The 21004-nt window shown below is 37.9% G+C and overlaps 2 protein-coding genes and 1 long non-coding RNA gene across 6 annotated transcripts in view; 1 reads left to right on the plus strand and 2 right to left on the minus strand.

Annotated features, from left to right (window-relative positions):
* The window catches only part of LOC128014215 (MOB kinase activator 2-like), a 40690-nt gene extending 32774 nt beyond the window's left edge, over positions 1–7916 (minus strand). The window contains exon 1 of the mRNA XM_052597604.1: positions 7533–7916. Within this exon, the coding sequence (XP_052453564.1) occupies positions 7533–7549 (17 nt within the window). The 5' untranslated portion in view covers positions 7550–7916. The remainder of the gene's footprint in view (positions 1–7532) is intronic.
* A 1022-nt stretch (positions 7917–8938) lies between these two features.
* On the plus strand, positions 8939–12960 carry LOC128014217 (uncharacterized). Its single transcript, XR_008183501.1, has 4 exons — positions 8939–9065; positions 9497–9561; positions 9669–9928; positions 12852–12960. It is a non-coding gene; the product is annotated as an uncharacterized LOC128014217 (long non-coding RNA).
* Positions 12961–13915: 955 nt separating this feature from the next.
* LOC128014211 (dual specificity protein phosphatase 8) overlaps positions 13916–21004 on the minus strand; it is a 53803-nt gene continuing 46714 nt past the window's right edge. For all 4 annotated transcript variants that reach the window (XM_052597594.1, XM_052597595.1, XM_052597596.1 and 1 more), the window contains 4 exons: positions 18282–18448; positions 18007–18166; positions 17634–17757; positions 13916–17361 (listed from right to left, as the gene is read on the minus strand). In XM_052597594.1, coding sequence (XP_052453554.1) covers positions 16308–17361; positions 17634–17757; positions 18007–18166; positions 18282–18448 — 1505 coding nt within the window. In that variant the 3' untranslated portion in view covers positions 13916–16307. The remainder of the gene's footprint in view (positions 17362–17633; positions 17758–18006; positions 18167–18281; positions 18449–21004) is intronic.

Raw genomic sequence — 21004 nt, forward strand, 5'->3', positions numbered from 1 at the left:
AACACACATATTGGAAACTATGTACTTGTGTTTTCATCATTTCCCACTTAGATTTTATGGAAAAGTGCAGCCTGAACATTCTGCTAAATGATTCGTTTTGTGCTCTATGCAGGAAAGTAAGTCATATGGGGGAACTGAGATGAGGATGAGTAAATCACTTTGATACTCCTCGCATGAATGATTTTGAAACTTCACATCAGGTGGTTTTCTTCATGTTTCTGACTCGTGGCTAGATTCAGTGCGACCGTTGTGTTTCGTGGTAATATCCTGTAATCTACAGCATCACACGTTATACTACGTCTGGTTTCATTTCGATTTCATACGCTGAAGACCATCTGACGCAAGGAGTTTCACACAGTTCTGCAAACACAGTTCAGACATGAGAAAGATGCGTGAGATTTTGACAGGGTGTCTGAAAGTGTTCTGGGAAGAAATGACATATCATTTTTGCATTTCTTTCCTCTTTTCTGAAAGAGATTTTCATGTCCATCACAATTACAATTGCATTCGAAAGCTTGAGTTTGGTATGATTTTATTTCAAGGTTATGCTTGTACTGTCTTATTTAGATTATTTTCTTTTTAATCTTAGCTTTTATTGTTATTTTGACTTTGTATGCATCTTTAGTAATTTTTTATGATTACATTTTTGAACCATTTTACCATTAACTTGCTTAAGGCTGTATTTATTTGATCAAAAATACAGTAAAAACGGTCATGTTTTGAAATATCATTACAATTGAATGACTTTTGAAAGTTTTCTGTATTTAAAAGAACAACATTTCATAGACCTTTTTGTAACATTACAAACATCCATAAAGAACCATGCAGATTAAACAGAGAACAGAAACCTTGAGGTTCATAAACAAGACGGTACGGTTGTTGTTTCTGTCTGTCTGAGGTCATTTCGGGGCAGTCTACTTGCTAAAGACACTAACTGTCCAATAAGACAGCTGTTCTGTGCTGCAGTGATTCCCTCCGTTTTGATACAGAGATGTCAGGTACGAAATCCACTGACGTAGATCTGTCCGTCTCATGGCCACTGTATTGTCACATATAACGTCAGTATGTTATTCAGTCATTCAGGGTCCATATTGTGAACCGCTCGCTGTGCCTTATGTGGATTATTTCCTGTCTGCGAAGCTCAAGATCCGTTCTCAACAGTGACAGCTCAGAGGCCACATCCACAGAGAGACGCGAAAAACGTTACGCGCCTCTTCAACGCTTCCTATCGCTCTTTTGAATCTGCTGGTTCCTTTCAGACGTTTAGCAATCGATACATTCACTTTCAAGATGAGTGGGAACGGATGTGAAAGGAAAATCACGAAAACTGAATCAAATTCTCATTCAAACTGAGTGCGTTTCATTTAATTGCCTAGTAGTATCTAAACCAAGGGAAGTTTAGATCCATCCATATATAACTCTTGAAACTATGCTAATCTAAGTCCAGATGCCTGAACGCTTTTGTTGAGACTGTGATTGAAATCTGTTATTTGTGCTGAATGGCATGAGGTTACGGGTAATATCAGCACCTCTGGGATCTCCTACTCCTGACCTGACCTGGATGTTGCTGTCCTCCTTTTAATAATTACACAGCACACAAGGCAAAGAAGTTAAAGGTGATATTGTGCAATAAACAAACAGTTTTTGTTCCATTATCAATGAATGTTACACTAAATCATGTTTTCTACATTATGGTCACTAACTGATATGACAGTTTATATTATAATTTTCTTTTTAAATCATTTATTCTGAAAATAATTACAAATATTACTATATAGATATAAAAATTTAAACTTTTTTTTTTTTATCTTTTCATTAATTGGACAAAAATACACGCAGTTTTGTTTAACCCTTTATGTTAAAAAAAAACAGTACTGGCAATACAATAAAATAATTACAATTAACCTCAAAATGTCTGATCAGTCTTTAGAAAACAGCATTTAGTATTACCATCAAATTTAGTTGCACATGACTTTAAAAATATATTACACTCACACATAACTATTTATTTTATGCATAATTTGAAGTCAAAAAAGACTTCAAAGACTAAAAAATTTGAAAATCTTGATGTTGATTGAAAAAAAATTAACACAAAAGACAATGAACACATACAATCCTTACATATAATGTAACAATACACTTAAACACAAACACATGACATATAATGAGCTCAGTACGTGGTTAAAAATGACGTATTTAATCTACCAGCTGTTCTGTTGAGACCGTGATGAAATGAAATAACGGGATCGAGTCTGAAGCCCCCACGCATTCGTTATAAACCTGTGAAACTACCAAACACACTTATTTACTTCTGTACAGTAACTGTCAGACTCTAGTGAAAATCATTAAACCGTTGTCAGTGGCAAATCTTTGCTTTTGATTGCACCGGAAAGGCCTTGAAATCCCTTTTTATGTGATACAAAGAGATTATTTCGACAAAATCAATATCAAAAACATAAAAGGACCTGTCATGGCATGTCAGCCAAACGATGTAGTTTTAATAATGACAACAGCATAATACTTAATATGAGTGAAAAGACAAGACATACTGTACCTCAGTCAGGACCAAATCAAATTTAAGAAGGGCAGGATCACATGACCTTCTGTTTAATCGGAGCTCATTGGCTGACAGCAGACTTTCTTCCTCGACGGCCAATAACAGACACAGAGACTCAGAATGAAGGTCAGGGCACGAGCGTTTGTTTTTGTTTAATAGACTGATGTTCTTCAGAAGCTACCCTTAAAGAGAGCTAGTTTATTGACATGGTGTTTGCTTTACAGCGCTAATGACTATGAGCACTTTATGAGCTAATCGTTAGCCGTTCACTTAAGATAAGAGGTCAACACAATTAGAAAAGATTATCGGTTATAACAAAAGTGTCAGTCTTGCAGCATGACTAGCTAAAATACACACTGGCCACAACACAAATGATTCGTCCACAATATGTTATACTTCAAAATACACATTCAATTTACTGATTCTACACCTTTTTGAGAACGGCAAATAAAGTGATGACGATAAAGAAAACAAAAACTTGATTATTTACTTGTTTTATTTGTGCAGTGGCTGCACCACATGACTTATTTGGTTAACGAATGTTAAACAGCAGTGAATTTGTGTGATTTTTTCAAAAAAAAAAAGAAACTAAACTATTTGTTTCTTTCATTATTTCACGACTAAGATATTTTATTACTTAATGCACCTAAAAAAATATATATTTTTTAATTCATAAATTAAAAACATGCTCATCATAGAAATGTCACTGTATATATGAGTTGGTATTTTTAATATCATTTTGAATAAATTAAGAGATTTTTAAGAAAACGTTACAGCACCCCTGAACCTTAAACAAGCATAAAAAAACCTATTGCATTTCTATTTAATTGAAATAGTGCATCATGTACTCAGCTCTGGGCTTGTTTTGAAATGTAAGTTCTGGCGCTGTCAGTTCTGCACTAAGTATAGAATTTGCAAGCAAACAAGCAAGCAAGCAGCAATGCCAAGTAAAACAAACTCAAACCCCAAGGACAGACCAGGACCTTTCAGAAGGAAAACACACTGCCATAATTCACCAAACAACAAAGTCAAAAACACTTCTAAAGTCTGCAAATAATAATGTTTCATTCATCAGACGCTTTCTAATCACAGATTGCCATTCCATGTATCGCTGTCTATTGGTCTACAGGAAACAAATACATTTCAAAAAAACTGTGTGTCAAATATTTAAACAATATAGCAAATTATATGACTAATAACTGAAGTTGACCAGTCCTAAAATCTTGACCTGGACTAATAAACGTCATGGCTATTGTAAAATCTGACACAGTTCTTATAAAGCACCGCTCTGAAAACAATAGCTCCCTCCACCCAGCGGACAGCACTTCCTTCCCTCCGGCCCTTTCTGTAATCGCTATTTTTTTCTACATAGTGGAAATCTCCACTCCAATAAAAAGTTCTGCACTCCATCTTATGTGTGTCAAGTGCCCTTCTTGACCCCATTAGCTTAAAGTCTAGAAAACTATTGCTAGCATTCAAATGAGGATGCTAACCTGTCCCCAGACAGAACCAGGACTGTTTCTTTACAGACCTTTTGTCCAAACAGATTAAAGACAACATGAAATAAAACCAGACAGAGAATAATAACCTGGTATTAAAATATTGGCAGATACCAGTAAGCTGACAAGCTATTGCCAATAACTGATAAGCTGATAATTATTGACCTTACTGGCGATAAATGATAAAATGATAATTACTGATATGTTATTGCCAATAAGCTAAGCTGTTCGTTATTTACATTATTGATGATAAATGATAAAATGCTAAACATTGCTGATCAGATGAAATAATTGTAGTTAAAGACAATAACCGTTAACATGATAATTACTGATGTTATTGCGATTAGGGTTGGACGACGTCTACAAATTTGGCATCGGACGATATCTACAGTAAAACCTTGCGATGGATGATGACACTGCTGGGTGGGGTTAGGGGATGTGCCTGAAGCATGAATCCTTATAAGGGAAACAACTCATGATTACTAACACCGTGACTACACCAGATGCAAGCGTCGCGACAAAATACTACAGAGCCACTGATCAATAATAGAGGTTCATTATATATAGAGGAGTAGTCTCAGCCACAGACCGTTGGCTAAACGTCAGATGCATATGAGACACAAAAGTGGAAATACTTCAGGAGTGTCGAAGTCGTCATCGGATTGGTTGAATTCTACAGGATTTCTGCGAGCCGTGTGTGTCGCGTTTTTTTAACGTTCCGCCTGGAAACAAAAATACCGTGGCGCCAAACCCTCTCATGAAAGAAGAAAGCTGCTATGTTTACAATGGATTTTCAAAAGTATGTGAAATATTTAAAGTTTGTGGAATAGAATCTTTAAAATATGTCAGAGAGTTTTAGATTTTAGGGTTTTAGTCCACACTTCGAAACGTGACGATGGACGAAACAAACTGTGAAACGACAACTATTGCGTCCGGTGTAGACACAGTGTAACGAAGAGATGACTGAGGATGATGATTAATGATTTGTAGATCCTCAGTTCCACTGATAAACGTATAATCTTGTAAAATGTGAGGTAAGTACTGCCACTCCATAGTATAAACAGAGTACGTACGATCACAAATCTCGAAAGTGATAGTGAATCTAAAAAGCAATCGTGCATTCGGGGGGGAAGTATCACGATGCTGGCGCAACATCGTGATGTCTATCAGGACGACAGCATCTTCTATCGGCCCAACCCTATTTCCGATTAATGATAAGATGATAATTATTGACATTACTGCCGATAAAATGATAATTACTGACGCTACTGCGATAAATGATAATATGATAATTATTGACATGTTAATGGACTATAGCAGCTGAATGGCCAATTTTGTACTATTTTTATAAATAAAAATAAAAATCGGTTGATTTTTGATTCTTCGTATGAATTTTCAAAACATTACACTGCGCAGTATGAAAAATTTATATTTATTTTGCGATTATCTAAAGATTACATTTAACAGTGCTTTTAGAGTTTTTAAAGATTAACTTAAAAAAAAAAAATCAGATGATGGAAAACTTAAATTATGCTTTTATGCTATAAGTGTAAAAACAAGGCAAATGAGCAATAAATATCCAATATCGACTGATGTATATTGACACTGACAGATCCCAATAAATGTGTAAAAAAAAAATACAAATTAAGATTCTTGACACTGTAAGAAAAAACAAATTTCTAAAAAATATTTTACGAAATGTCAATTTCAGTTTGACAAAGTGATTTTTTCAATTGCCACTTTGTAAAATAGTCTAAAAATGAGTCCTGACCTGAAATATTTCTTGCATAATATTCTATTCAATGACATTCATGCTGTCTTTCATGCAAGTTTGAATAAACACAGTTCAACCCGTTTTTCTGCCAGAACGCAGGGTGAATCCCAGGGCCGAGGTCAAAGTGCCACCTATGTAAGACATCAAAACAGGAAAGGATTTGGCCTGCAACAGCCAGCATGATGCTTTATGTGGTTAGAACAGACAAAAACAGCAGCAGCAGTTCAACAGAGGATGCTTATGTAATAAGATAGGAATGTGAACGTATGGTCACTGTCTTTGGACCTGTTAAACCAGCTGCATGAAGGCATTAACCCATAGGAATGCCTGACATTGTCTATAAGGCTTAAACCACATGTGACCTCGGCTCTCACTGACAGCAGAGAAATGCTCTTAAAATTACGTTCTGTTGCCTGTTTTATCTTACATGTGCAAAGTCATAAGTAAATTATAGCTTTTACTTCTGCATATGGGAATCTGCAGTCAGTCAGAAAATGTCTGAGCGGTGAGCAAATGAGGCAAATGAGCTGTGACATAATGCAGCGTCAACCAATGGGAGTGGAAATGGAAGCTTGCTCGTTCCAATGTCCGCTGTATGATTACTCGGCAGACACAAATAAGTGCAAATTTAATTGCAATATTAACCAAATCAATACTAGTGGGGCTCAGAGCAGACTGAGACGAAAGCAACCAAATCTAATCTTGAACCACAGTCAGTCAACAGTTTAAAAATAACAGCGTCTTCTGCAAATCATAACCGTCAGATTAAACATCTGTCATCAGGGATATTGAGAACAAACAGACTTGCTTGAAGGAAAATATGTCTACTGGACTAAAACATGATAAGGCATGCTATAAAAGAAAGGTATCAAACAATGTATAAAATGAAATACAGGTTTGAAACCATGATGCAGTTTATGTATTGATTGATTGATTGATTGATTGATTTACAACACTACCAATCATACAGTACTTCATATGTAACTCAAAGTGAAAAAAATAAGTAGATCTCATGCAGTCAAGTTAATGTAAAACTAACCTCCTGATAGATATCCAGCCAACCATTTGCCAATACCTGAGAAAATCTGAAAAACTAACCAGATGTCAAAAACTACACGTCTTAATGGATTATTCTGAAATAGATCGGTGACAAATATTTAAGTCTTGTGATCGCTTCCTGGCCTTAAATAACCCGACAGGTCAGGGTGTAGCTTCTCAGGATGTCATGGAGGAAACCACACGAGCAGAACAAGGTGCCATGTTCGGTTTAAAGTCATAGACGATGTCAGACGACATCCAGCATTAAATCCTACAGAATGACTGAGCCTTTTCCAGTACAGTTCAACAGTCAGTGAGCCCAGTCATTCACTACTGTACATATCAAAGCTCATTCACTTCTAAGAAAAACACCTTGAATTTCTTTAACGTGGCATAAAACTTAAAAACGTGAACACTTACACAACCAAAAGTGTGTTTTTGAAGCGATGCCAAAAGAACCTTTCGGTGAACAGTTCCTCAAACAACCATTCTGAAGAATTTAAAAATCTAAAGAACCTTTTTTTGAATTAAAATAAGATTTTCTGCAGTTTGAAAGGTTCCATGGATGTTCAAGGTTCTAAACAGAAGCACTGATGCCAATTAAGGACCATTATTTTTAAGAGTGCACGTGATAATTCATAAGTATAGTATTATCTGGACTCACCCCATCAACCAGTCCATGCTGCTCGCAGCGGGTCCAGCTCTGCTGTGACTTTCACCGGCTGTTTTAAATGATATCCTGGGCTGGAGTTGGTATTTCTGGACACGGAGCTGCTCCTAATTGACTTGGACTGGTTTCTAAAGAGCCTCGGTTTGAACCGGTGTTATGAGGGCTGGTGGGGTGACCTGTGCGGCTCGTGTGGTGGGATGCCGGTGCTCCAGTGCCCCGGTGCTCGTGTCTTGATGTCTGTAAGGCAGGCATGAAACAGGCTACACTCAGTGTCTAATGCTTCAGGACAGTCCCGCTGCTGCTTGACTTCAGCAATCCGGAAGTCAACACGGACTGTGTTTCAAAGCCCAGCGAGACGACTATCAGCACTGAAGAGCGGAATAAACCACAAAATGCTTTCACACACGGTCTAGTTAGGCAGCATTGTGGGCTTTGAAAAACATCCACTGGTTCCCCCGCGACCGTCGCTTCCGTGCATCAGCTGCTGAGAAATAAACACAAATAAACACATCCACATTTAGTAAACATTTATTCCTATTCTTTTTTTATTTTAATGTATTATTTAATGAAGTTTAAAGCAATTTAATTTAATTTAGACAATATATTATTATGATTATTATTATTAAATAATAATAATAATGTGTTTTCTTCTTGCACTCTTTAACCGTTTGTCTTGATTTTATTATTATTATGTCTAGCATAAGTTTCAGGATTCATTCTTGCTATTCAGGTCTGTTCACTTATTTAGGCAAAATGATACATATTCTATAACGTTTTTTTCTTTGCTTATTTTCACATATTTTATTTTGAACTTCAATTTCAAAGTTTTCTTCATGTCAATGGAAAAAGAACAACCCTCTCATCCTACCAAAAGATGGCGCTGTAAATGTAATTATACGGCAACCGTTTACTTCCACTCAAAGTGCAACACATATCGATTTTATTTAATCATGTTAATTTTATTCATTAATTAATTTTAAATACATTTTTATTTAATTTAATTTAACCAGGTTTGAAATTTCTGTTTTTAAATCACTAAATTAATCCTAAATTACCTCCACTCAAAATGCCTCACATCAATATTTATTTTATTTTACTTTATTTTATTTTATTTGGTTTCTAACCCTTGCAGAAGTGCCACCTGAAATGTATTTATTTATATTTGGTACTACGCATTTTATTTTAAAATATCTATTTTCGTTCATTAATTATCAATACAAATGAACTAATACGTTAAATGAATTTTGACGTCTTAAAAGACGTGCAATACAGCGATCAGCCGCTAGGGGCTCGCGAGCAGCTGCATGTAATTGAACACTGTTTCGGAGGAACGCTAACAGATGATCAGTGTTGTGTAACTGTTCATTTGTAGCGACTTTTTCACTCGCGAAGCGGTGATGTAATTATACACCCTGGAACCGTTTAAAAAGTCTTTAAAGTTCGAGGAAGTTTCAAATGGAATCAAGAAAAAAACAATAGTTACTAAAGACCCTTCCCTTCAAAGCGAGTTTAAGCGGAGTCACACAGGTGAAGACTATAATGATAACAAATTTATTGAAAAATTTTAAATGTACTTTATTTACCCAGAATAATTTCTGCTAAAATGTAATCATAATTTAGGCTACTTCAGTGAATGACAACACAAAATTAGCACTAGCGGAATTACATGCTGCTGTTTTAATGACTATACAAGCACCAGTAAATAGTAACAGAATTCATATAAAGTCCTTATGACAGCTTTGTGTGAAAAACAGAGCTAACACATATTGAAAAATGCCATCTCAATATGTCTTGAGCCAGTTTCAATGACCGAAGCATGTCTCCTGACTACAAATATAGATCACAAGTCTTCATAATGCTTAGTTTTGGACACTGACAGTCCCAGTCTCCATTCACTTTCATTATATGGAAAATGAAAGTCTGGAAATACTGTTAAACATCTATCTTTTTTGTGAAAGTCATGTGTGTGTGGACTGACACGAGGAAGACAGATGAGTAGAAGATGACCAAACATCCCTTTAAGGTTATGACCAGGTCTTACATGAAATCTTAGCACAAAAGATTGATTCCCTTTAGACGTTCACCTTGTGTGGAAGCTGTAGAGATCAATGCACATGTCTCTGATTGCAGACACGCCGTCTCCTGTCTTCCCCTGAGAGATGTGCTCGGCGCCGGAGGACTCAGACCTACCTGTGATTCAGGAGCACATCTGGCCCACCTGACTATTACACATGGTGTGTCTCACTGGCATCACAGGAGCGCAGCAAGTGTGTGTGTGTGTGTGTGTGTGTGTGTGTGGAAGGAGAAAGACTCGTTGATGACATAAACCAGGACCAGCAGATGGCAGCACCATACAAAGGCCAAGAAAACTGGTCAAAAGTGTGATGCAAGTAAGTACACAGCTTGCATGGCACATTAAAAAAGATCTATTTTTAAACAAATGTTCTGTGAAGGGTGGTGTCTAACCTCTAAAAAGCCATCTGCTTTATTAGGTAAAACTAAATTATATATATATATATATATATATATATATATATATATATATATGGGGTTTCTTTTACTTAACAACCCTGTGACCAACATTTGTAACATATTTAATAGAAGTCTGGTTTGGGTGATTTTGCGGCTTTCTAACAAGAAGCATCAAATAGGAAGCAAAATTAATGCATTATAATTAAAAATGCCATGTAAATAATAATAATAGTAAAACAAATCAATGGCAGAATAGGTAGCAGGGCCTAAATTAAGCCGTCACTCATTGGGGGCAGCTAATTTGTGGCAAAATAGAGATTTTTAATTGTTGATAAACATATATTTACCATAAATGAAAGGAAAAAAATGTGAAATCTTTTTTTCTTTGGTAACAGAGTTGAATAGTTTGTGTAAAAATTTAGAAAATATAATGAGATCATTTGCTCGTCTTCAAAAGGTGAAAATGATGTTACTTATTTGTAATAATTTAGCTTTATTTGAATACAGTTATTTAATTGCAAAATTTAATTGTTTCATACAGCCAAGAAAGTCAAGACCCCCATTTAATGTCAAAATTTTAAAGAATGTTACATTTTTGTAAATTAGAGAAAAAAAATCCTTTAAATAATAAATCAAGTTTAATTAAAATTAGTTAATGAGTACAATATTTGGTGCAAAATAATACACACCAAAAGGTTTTTTTCACCAATATTTCTGGCAAGAGTTTATAATATATATAATATATATGTATGTGTATATAATTATTATTATTAAAACAAATTTTACAGGTCTCCAAAGAGAACAGTAATTGTAAAAGGTGCAAGACATACTTCCAATTGGAATTGCATTAGCAATTATCATTAGCACTTGAAAGCTGCTACACTGCACTCAAGGGAACATCGGCTGCAGGTCAGACAGTTATTAAAATAATTACACTCCAGCTTTGTAAAGAGGTCTGTTATAAATTGTAATGGCTGTTTTCAGGTTATGGCAAAACCTTTGTTTAATTGACTCGACATTGGAAGGCAGCCTCACTAACATGGGATAAAAATGCTATAAAGTGCATGAATACATAATTTTGTGGCACCAAAAGTTTATATAATGTATGATGGCAAGTCTCTGTGGTTTTTCTTTTATAGTGTAGAAAAATATTCACAAGCTTTTGATTTACGGTCGTTTAAGGACACAGGCAATGGGGCGAGAAATCCCACGGAAAGTTACCTACCGACTCCAGCAAACGCCATTGAAGAGAATTGTTGCTGTGATGTAACAGTTTTATAAGTTGCCATTAATAAACTCTGGGATGGGAGCGCAGTCTGGCACACAACACGGCCGCATCTGGGAACAATCAGCTCCTCGGGAACTTGTCACTCTCATGTCTAATAGCTTATAACACACATTTCTTGCACTCAGACAAAAACCTCCACCGTGTTAATTAGGCAGAGTTAAATATAGTTTATTAAATTATAACATAATCCATTATTATTCTCTGAAAAGAAACCAGTACAATTTGAAGCAGGTTTTTATTTAATACTAATCTTCTTGCTGCACATATACTAAAACAAATGAAGGAAATAGATATTTTCCACATCTGATCTGACTGGGTGGATAGTGATGAGCGAAATTAGCAATAAATATAGCAAGAAGAATAGAAAGATCATTTAATACAAATTACTAATAATAGCAAAAAGAAAAAAACACACATTATTTTTACTATTATTTTGGGCTAGACTATAAAAACTCGTAAGAAATATAAATTGTAATTATTATTTTCTAATAACATTAGACATTTCGAAAAAATAAAATGTAATAACGTAAAAATTAAATGTGCACATAACTTAGTACACCGTTTACTTCAAAGTTACTAATAATTTTTGAAAACAACAAGGATGTTTCCTATTTTCAAACCGAAACATTTGAATAGTTATTAATATCAGGGGTTATATATTTTAATTTATATAACAAACAAAAAAAACTAATAAGAATCAAATGTGAAGTGCCACACAGGGATTGTAAATTACAAGATTTGCAATTACTGTAAATTATAAGATGTTTTTTTACATCCAAAAACTGTACATTCAACAGTATTTTACTGTAAAATTACGTTAGATTTAAGGTTAGATCTGTTAGTGTCTCCCTGTATATAATAAGAAAATGTATTATTACCAGTTAATAGGTTTTACTGTGGAATTTATACAGTCATCAATTACCTATTATTATTATTATTTTTTTTTAAACTAAATAGAAAATTTACAACTTGTATACACACACACACACACACACAAAATATTTTTCGAAGTTGTAATTCTAAGTATATAACGTACTGAACTCCTATCAAACATTAGTTAATAGTTTCTCTCCGAACCCATTTGGCACTGAGAATGAAATCTGGTTTGATGGTGATGTGAGGAGGAAGACAGGAGACTCTTTTGTGTCGACTGCATGTCATCATGCGCTCATCGTCAGCTGGGCTTCTGTAATCATGATCCCTCCAGAACACGCCGTCCAAACACTCAACAAACCTCTGAATCACCCACATCTCATTTCATATGCCTTCATTCGTTTGCACATATTACACAGATGCCCACACAGCTTCTCATTCTCTGCGCTCACGTTCAGAAACAAAAAATCCCCAGGCCGAGTGAGAACTGAATGGAATTCTCCAGTGGGAAGTTGGGAATTTTTCCTCCTATTCCCAATGGATTTAGTCATACGGAGGGCCTTTCTTACCCTGGCTTTCACCTTGACCCCGCAGCTCTGTGTGTGTTGTACGTGGGCTGCTGGGTTTGTTAGTGTGCTGTGTTCACTCAGGTTTTGACACCACCTTCTCCTCTTTCACAGGGGCACATGATAAAGACAGGTCTTTATTGAGGGGAACAATGGTGAGGAGTTACAACACAAGAGACCTCCAAAGCATGTGCAGTACATGCAGAACTGAAACAGAGGTCAGGTATGCACATCCCACTGTATGTCTCCGATCAGTTCTTCTCAACCGCTTTCTTTCAATCGGCGTTTTTACTGTAATTTAATGGGATAGTTCACACAAAAAATGAAATTAGCTGAAAATGTACCCCCCCTTGAGCCATCCCAAGATTTAAAACTGATTTGGAATGATTTAGTATTACTTCACTATTTTGTCCAGAAGCAAATGTTCTTTTTTTGGGTGAACCATTACATTAACGACGCAGTTTTATGGTTTGTTTGGAATTACTGTTCTCCCCTGCATCCCCAACCTTATTGGACCATATTTGTGAGCCATTATATATATATATATATATATATATATATATAATGTATGCATTTAGCAGACGCTTTTAGCCACTTACAGTGCATTCAGTATTCTGTGTTCCCGGGGAATCAAACCCCCAACCTTATGCTTGCTTACTTGCTTATTAACGCAATGCTCTACCACTTGAGCTACAGGAACCGTGCGTGCATGTAGTGTATATATCCACATACTTCCATAACATTCTGATGAACTCCATTTTTTCATAATTTTTTTCTCTGATTCAATAAATCTTTATCTTTTTATCACTTGCATATAGCTTCATCAAAAGCTTATAGGTGGCAATGCCCCTCATTTGAAATCGACTGAAGATTGTTCCTGCCACGGGATAAAAAATAAAACGGGTAATTACGACTTTTTGTCTCGCATCCTTGAGTTTATATGGCAAATATAATTTTTTTCTTCTTTCAGGATTCAGAAAAAAGGCAAAATTGTGAGATGTAAACTCAGAATATAAAAAATTTCATCCCGTGGCAGAAACAACTAATTGAATGTTAGAGAATTATTTACAATATGCAAAAAAAAAGAAAGAAATGTAATTAATTCATAAACACTTTTTTGAAATCTTTTGCACAACTATGCTACTACAAAAAAATCTAAAGAAAATAAATCACAAAACTTTAATATTTTGTAATGTTTGTATTTTGTTTCATAGACACAAAATGAGTACATGGGGAGGAACAAGCCTTTCGAAAGAACCTGAGGTATTTTGCATCAAGCAGCCTAAGGTGTCAATATTTCCTCTTTAAAAAAATTCTATATCAATTAGTTTTGTTGATACGATGCCATCCACACAAAATATAATAATAATAGTAATAGTAATAATAATAAGTTGCCAACTATTTGACAATTTCAGCAAAAAAAGGACAGCCTGCATCTTTTTATTACATGTTTTAAATAATGATAACAAATGTCTTTAAAATTATAGTACAGGGAAGGAAGAGGACATATAGGTAATGTCTCACACAAGAAGAAAAAAAAACTTACAGCAGCACAAGTACAAAATTTGCCATACAGAAAAGCTAACTGAAAAATACAGACATAAATAAATTGCTGAACTATTCCCCATTGGAGAGGGCAATCCCATTCACATTTGCGCACACGCACACACACACACACACACACACACACACACTTTCTGTGTTATATTTAACCTTTGGAGCGTTCTAGAGATTCTGAGAGAAACAGAGAGGATGAAGGGAAAAAAGGAGTGAAGGAGAGTAAGTGTAGAAGAGAAATTGGCGCTAAAGAGAGATGAAGAAAAGGGATGAATAGAGAAAGCTCAGACTTGTAATTGACTCATTAAAAGCTCCCCTGAGAAGAAAGCAAGCAGAATGTATTGTCACCGTAGTGCAGATTCTGTTCTTATCACTTATTGGTCTTTCATATAAAGTTTATGATCCAATAAAAACGTGTTGATCAGCAGACCATCGGCCAGGTTCAAATGCATGTAGTTGTGTATCCTTTTTTTACTGATGAAAAGGTTAGAGGTTTATCTCCTCTCCAAGACGCCAGTTTATAAGAGCATCTGCAAAGGGTCCTTCTGTCAGTCATTCACAACATCAATCCACACATCCCCCCGCAATCAGACCCAAACAAACAATAAATAATGTCATAAATATGCAGAACAAATGGGGGACACAGACAAACCCCTTTAGAGTCCCTGTCATTTTCCCCTTCATTTCGTCTTGTGTGCTTGTTAATACAAAAATCTAATTCTTGAAAATCGAAATGAGTCACTCCTCATTTTACGATGCTGGGGTATCATACATATTTTTCTAGATTACTCTAGAATATTCATGCTGGATTAAAGTCTTTAATAATTCAAGCCAGCAGGTTGAAGAGACAAACGAAAGCCATACCAAATGCTTTAGTTTGTGACACACTGCAGGACACCAATGGTTACACATGATTTTTTTTTTTTTGTAAAGCGCTGTGGTACCCTTTTAATGAGAACGTTGTAAAACTTCCCTCTTAAAGCAACAGAAAGTGCATTTAGACATCAGATAATTCCTGGTAATAACTGCACTCCCTTATAAAGAAAAACAAAGTAAAAAACGCATATTGCTTGAAGTTGCGTATCAGTTTTGCGAGTGTATTTTTGTAAATGTCACAGAAAAAGAGAGATCAACACTGAAAAAGAGGAAAAAATAAAAACTCCACAATCTTTATATTATTTCTCATTACCAGAATGAACCAGTAGAATAAATTAAAACGGTACGAAAAGGAAACGTCCATTGAAATCACTGTGTTTAGTTTATATATCAATTTGTTTGTAGGGAAAACAGCAGCCTTGACGCATGCTTAGTGAGAGAAACGTGGGTTGCACAACAGTTCGCGCATCACCACTTGGGCACAGGATGGGAAGGACTAGACCCTGAAATCTGGATAACAAAAGAATAACAGAGAACATTATGGGAAAACGCCCACAATGCGTTTCCTTCATGACATGCCTGGTTCCTCCTCCAGGATTCCATGAATGCTGGGATACAGGAGCAGGGTGGACATGAGCACTGCACAAAGAGGCCTTCATTCAGCCAGTAAAAGCATGTACCACCAAGGCTTAGTCTGTGCTGACTCCTTGTGCTGTGGCGGTGTATCTTCACTGAGTCCAGGGCAGCATTATGAATGAAACAAGTGTGAGCATAACAGCCATGCTTGATTCTCAATACACCAAAAGGCTGGTAAAGCTTTTATGAGGAATAGGGTGGTTTGTTTCTAGAATGAGGAAACGAGGGATTCTGCCACTGCAGTCTCAGCTCATTATCATCTGGGGATGGCTATGGCTTAAAAACAGTAGAAAGACAAAGCAAAGTCTATCTGCGTCCGGTTCCACCGGCTTAAAAAGTCCAAAAAAAAAGTTCAATTTCTGAGAACTAGTCTTTACTGACAAGTCTATGAACTAATATGAATGTTCCTCAGCCTTGCCAGGCTCACTCTTAGTCATCCTTCCTCATAAGTGGTGTCTGTCCATCTGTGCGTTAAAGCCTCCAGGGGCTGTGAAGGTGATGTCAGGATACTTCAATTATTTCCATGCTTCCAGAGAAGCTGGACTGTTTGCTGATCTTTCCAAGTTCCTCCCTTGAGCGTGTCTCTGATATGCCTTCTTCAAACTCCATCTGACAGCTGCGCCGCTTGAACTGTTTATCGGCAGCACTGGAAGTGGGAGCATCCTCGTGCCAGCTGCCCCTCGAGTCCCGTGGCTCCCCCACCTTCTCCCGCAGACGCACAGCCTCGCATGGGCCGGGAAGGCTGCTGCATCCCAGTGCAGGAAAGTGTACTGCCCCTCCTCCACCTCCGTTACTGTTCATTGACTCCGAGCTGTAGAACCAAGGGGCTTCGCCTGTCGGCGTAACAGGGGTTGTGGCCTGTACAGTGTCTCTATGCTTGGTCCACATGGGCCCGGTGCCCACAGTGGGAAGGCTGAGCAGCAGCGAGGGTTTTAGATTGTCGTCAAGACTGGGACTTTTGAGTGCGGCGAGTGAGTGTCCGAAGTGCGAGTGCACCGGAGAACTTCCAGTGCTGCTACCATTGTGCTTGCTTTTCCTCCGCGAACGAGGTCGGGAGCTGCTCTCAGGAAAGAGGCTTGGAGATTCGGCTAAACTGGGGCTGACAGGGGAGTACTGGCATACACCATTGGCTTCTCCGGCCTCTGGGCTATCCAGCTTGCAGAGTTTGGGAACATCTTCGGTATGCGCAGGCGTGAGGCGAGAACAGTGGTTGGGCTCGTAGACCGATTTGATGTCAAGTGAGAAAGAACGTTTGAGCCGGTTGGTGTCTAGGATACGCTCTGCCGACAGATTCAAGCCATTAAAGCCCTGCTGGAGGGAGGTTGGGGAAGGAAGCTTGGTGTCCAATTCTGTGCTGTCCTTCTCAGCCTCCAGACGACCCTTTTCAGGATTACTGGAAAATTCTCCTCTAGGATCTGACAATTCCTTCAACTGCTCCATCTTCTCCTGACCTGAGGACAGAGCCTTTAGCAATCTCAGTCCTTTCTCAAACTCCAGCAGCTGTCCCAGGAAGTTGAAGTTGGGTGATATTGAAGGTCTGCGGTCCTTCACAAACCTGGAAACACAAGATGAGCCAGAACGATTAGCCTAAGGACAAATCCGCACATGTGGAAAGGAAGACATCGTCAACACAAAGACGCATCATGTGAGCTTGAAATGGCCTTGAACAAAAAATGTGTTTAGGAAGGATATGATGGGTATTGTTTACAAGTGTTTCTATGTGATCCATTTTACATGTTGCAGGAAATGGATATAAAATTACAGCTAGCAGAAAATGTCTTTCTGAGACTGTGCAATTCAAGCCGCAGGGTGTCTGAGTGAGTTTACCTGTAAGCGTCATCTGATGACAAGCCCATTGTCTTCATAATATAAGCGATGGCGATGGTAGCAGACCTGGAGATGCCAGCTAAACAATGCACAATGACTCGACAGTTGGAAACCTTGGCTTTGTCTGAAAAGGAGAAGGGGAAAACGTGAGCAAACACAAAACATGCAAGACAACTAAATACCTCTTCAGTGACAAGCAAGAAAAAAAAAGCATATAATTTCTGCAAATATGCTTTGAGGATCAAATTTGTTCTTCCTGATACCATCACAGGGGGTGCTACTCACTTTACATGCTAACGTGAAGTTCACTTAAAGAAAATCAACTCAGCCAAGGAAACTAAAACTTTTCCTATTGTCACAAGCTGGTTCTTACCAATAAACTCGTTGGTTTTGTCTAGCCATGGCAGGAGTTTTTCACAGTAGTTGTCATTGACGGGAATGCGCATGAAATGGCTTTCGGAGATGAACTCTGGCTTTGGGCAGGTGTTGCTTGCATTTAACACATATGTGATGCCATTTTGAGCCATCAGGTCCTGACAGTGCAAAGAACCAAGGTATGAATTATGCAATGTGACTACTCTACTTTTGGAAGTTTTAACAAATGAAAAGTTTCCAACATTCCAAGACCTCATTTACAGTCAGCTGTACCTTGTTGAGCACATCTTTTTGGGAGCCCAGGTAGAGATGGGGCAGGATTCGTGTGGGACCAACGTTTGCCACAGGCAGACATGGCTGAGACAAACTCATAGGCAGAGTTGCCACTGGCTTGCCTTCACACAGGCCTGGGAAACAAGATGAGAATGCTGCAAAACCACCTAAAGAAACACAGAGAAAAAGAGAGAACATGTTAGGAAACAAAATGACCCCCTACCTATGTGATAGAAGAAAGACAAGACCAACAAGAATGCTGGATTTGGCGACTGTCAACATTGTCATTGTTGTAACTAAGTCGTTATTGTAAAGGATGCAACTCAAAATCTCTCATGCAGGACAAAGAACTTACAGAGCAGCCTATAACAATAAGAGGCATATTTCAAGTCAAAACCTTTCATACTAACAAAAGACATGCTGATGTCACACATCATTTGTCAAAACCTAAGCAAGAGAGTATTCAGATGTTATGAACAAGATTATGCCAATCTAGGTCAGTGCATGTACAAACACAGCAGTCAAGTAAGCAAAGGCCAGTTGGCCTAAAGAAGGATTCTGTTTCTTTAAGAGGTGGGTGGTTCCAGTTTTGGCATTTGTCTTCAGGAGCTCCTTTTCCTGGATGACCTAATATCCTCAATCGAACAATTGCGTCAGACTTAGAGAATGAGGGTGGTCACAGGTGCAAACCAAGCCCTTGATTCATAGCTTTAGGGTGTTGGGTGTCTGGACAGCAATGCACACATGTACAGATGCAAGGTAAAAATCTGCAAATGGACTCACGTGCATCTATAAGCAGCTGAACTAGAATGCATTTGTGTAACAGGGAAAAATGGAAAAGAGAAATGGAATTACAGGGGAAGAAAGTAAAGTCTTCATTGAGCTGTGCAATGCTGCCAGAAAGCGTGAGCCCCGGCAGATGGGTTTAGACCTTAATCGCAGATGAGCTCCATGAGAATCTGGGGCATGGTAACCCTGGGAGCGTGCACACACAGCAGTCAACCAGGGAGCCATGAAATAATTTCATCCCCGCCAAGAAACAGTGCAATAGTCCAAACAAAAGTGACTTGTGTTAAAAAGATCTGGGTGGGAAGCAGGAGTTAAAATGAACAAGTCAATAAAATGAGTCATGGCAAATAAAGAGTGAGGTGATAAGAGGGATTACAACAAAGAGAATCGTCAGCCATGGTTAATGTTATTACAGGACATCATTCAGAGTCTAAACATGGGTGCCAAATCATAAATCAATTAACCGTGAACTTTAAAAGCCAGCTGCTTTTGCCCTAACTGACAACAAGGAACACCTGTCCCTCTAGTCCATGTGCAAATCACCATCTAAACAACTATTGTTTGTTTGGGGGTGCCTGCCTCTTTAAGAGCTTGAATGACAACCTGTCTGTTTCCTGCTATTAATGGCAACGGCTGGTACGATGACATCATCTCTCAGCACTGAAAACCGAGGTGATTTGCATGTCACTCAAGCAGAACCAACGGGCCCCTGGTGCTTCCTCCATACGCTCTCGAAACCAGTGGTAGATGAATGACTGCCGACCAAATGTTCTACAACCCCCATACTGGTTCAATTATACCCTTCCCCCCCAAACTACACACACAAATACATTCAAACACATTGCTAAAACATCAATTCCTGGATGCCTGTTCCCCATCCCCCAACTATAACTCCCTTCACCGGCCCAGTGACATAACTGCCTAAAAAAGGGTTGGTCATTATGTCAATACTGTCAGCAATGCCCAAGCAAGACTACAAATGTTGCCTGGTTAAGGCTGGTTAGAACCAGCTTCCTTTCCCACATCTCTCAAATGCATTACTTTTGCGAAAACAGGGAAGCAGTGCTGACCGACCATCCCTCTTCCTTGAACTCAAAGGTCAAGGATTTCAAAGGGCATCTGGGATCTATGAAAGCAAGACCGCAGCTCAAAAGGCAAGTGGACAAGATCTCCTTTGGAAGTGATCTTTCACTCCCTCAAGGATCTGGAATAGTGTCCTGCTTCAAAGATCTACAGGGGTGCTTTATATAGTTTCCTTGGGGAAAAAGATTTGTTACTGGACCACAGCAACACAAACAGGAACACGTACAGCACCACATTGTTGAAAAACCAAGAGAGGAAATACTTGAGTGAGGTCATCAGCTATCATTTCTAACTGGGCGGTGGTGGTGACAGTTAGGATTACAAGGAAACCATAAGCTTCCGTATCTGTCTAAACATCTTGCTAATGTTGAATCAACAAACGCTTACTTTTACTTCTTCCACAGAAATATGAACAATTATTTGCACCTTAAGCAGTCAAGTTAAAGAAGTGTTTCAAATGCACATTTAAAAGAAACGTATGTTCTAACTAGGTGTTGCGAGTATGTAAGAATTAATACACATGCACAATGCACAGACACACACGACTGACTTAGGCAACATTAGTCACTTTTATAGACTCCAGTTACGTAAAAGGGCAGTGGTGATGTTTCTCAAAACCACTAGGCATATGAGTCCATGTGTGTTTTCAGCAAGAGAAGTGTGCCAGGGTCAATCTCACGCTGGACGAAAAGGCAATGTGCCACTCGCATACTTCCTCTATGCTTTTCTCTCTCTCTCTCTCTCTCTCCAAAACTTATATAACCTCCACTTACCATCCAACTTTGTCTGACATACCTCAGACCTAAGTTCTACTCAAAAGTGCAATAACCAGAGTCTACAATGTTATCCAG

The sequence above is a fragment of the Carassius gibelio genome, chromosome B25 (assembly GCF_023724105.1).
Source record: "Carassius gibelio isolate Cgi1373 ecotype wild population from Czech Republic chromosome B25, carGib1.2-hapl.c, whole genome shotgun sequence".
Taxonomy (NCBI): domain Eukaryota; kingdom Metazoa; phylum Chordata; class Actinopteri; order Cypriniformes; family Cyprinidae; genus Carassius; species Carassius gibelio.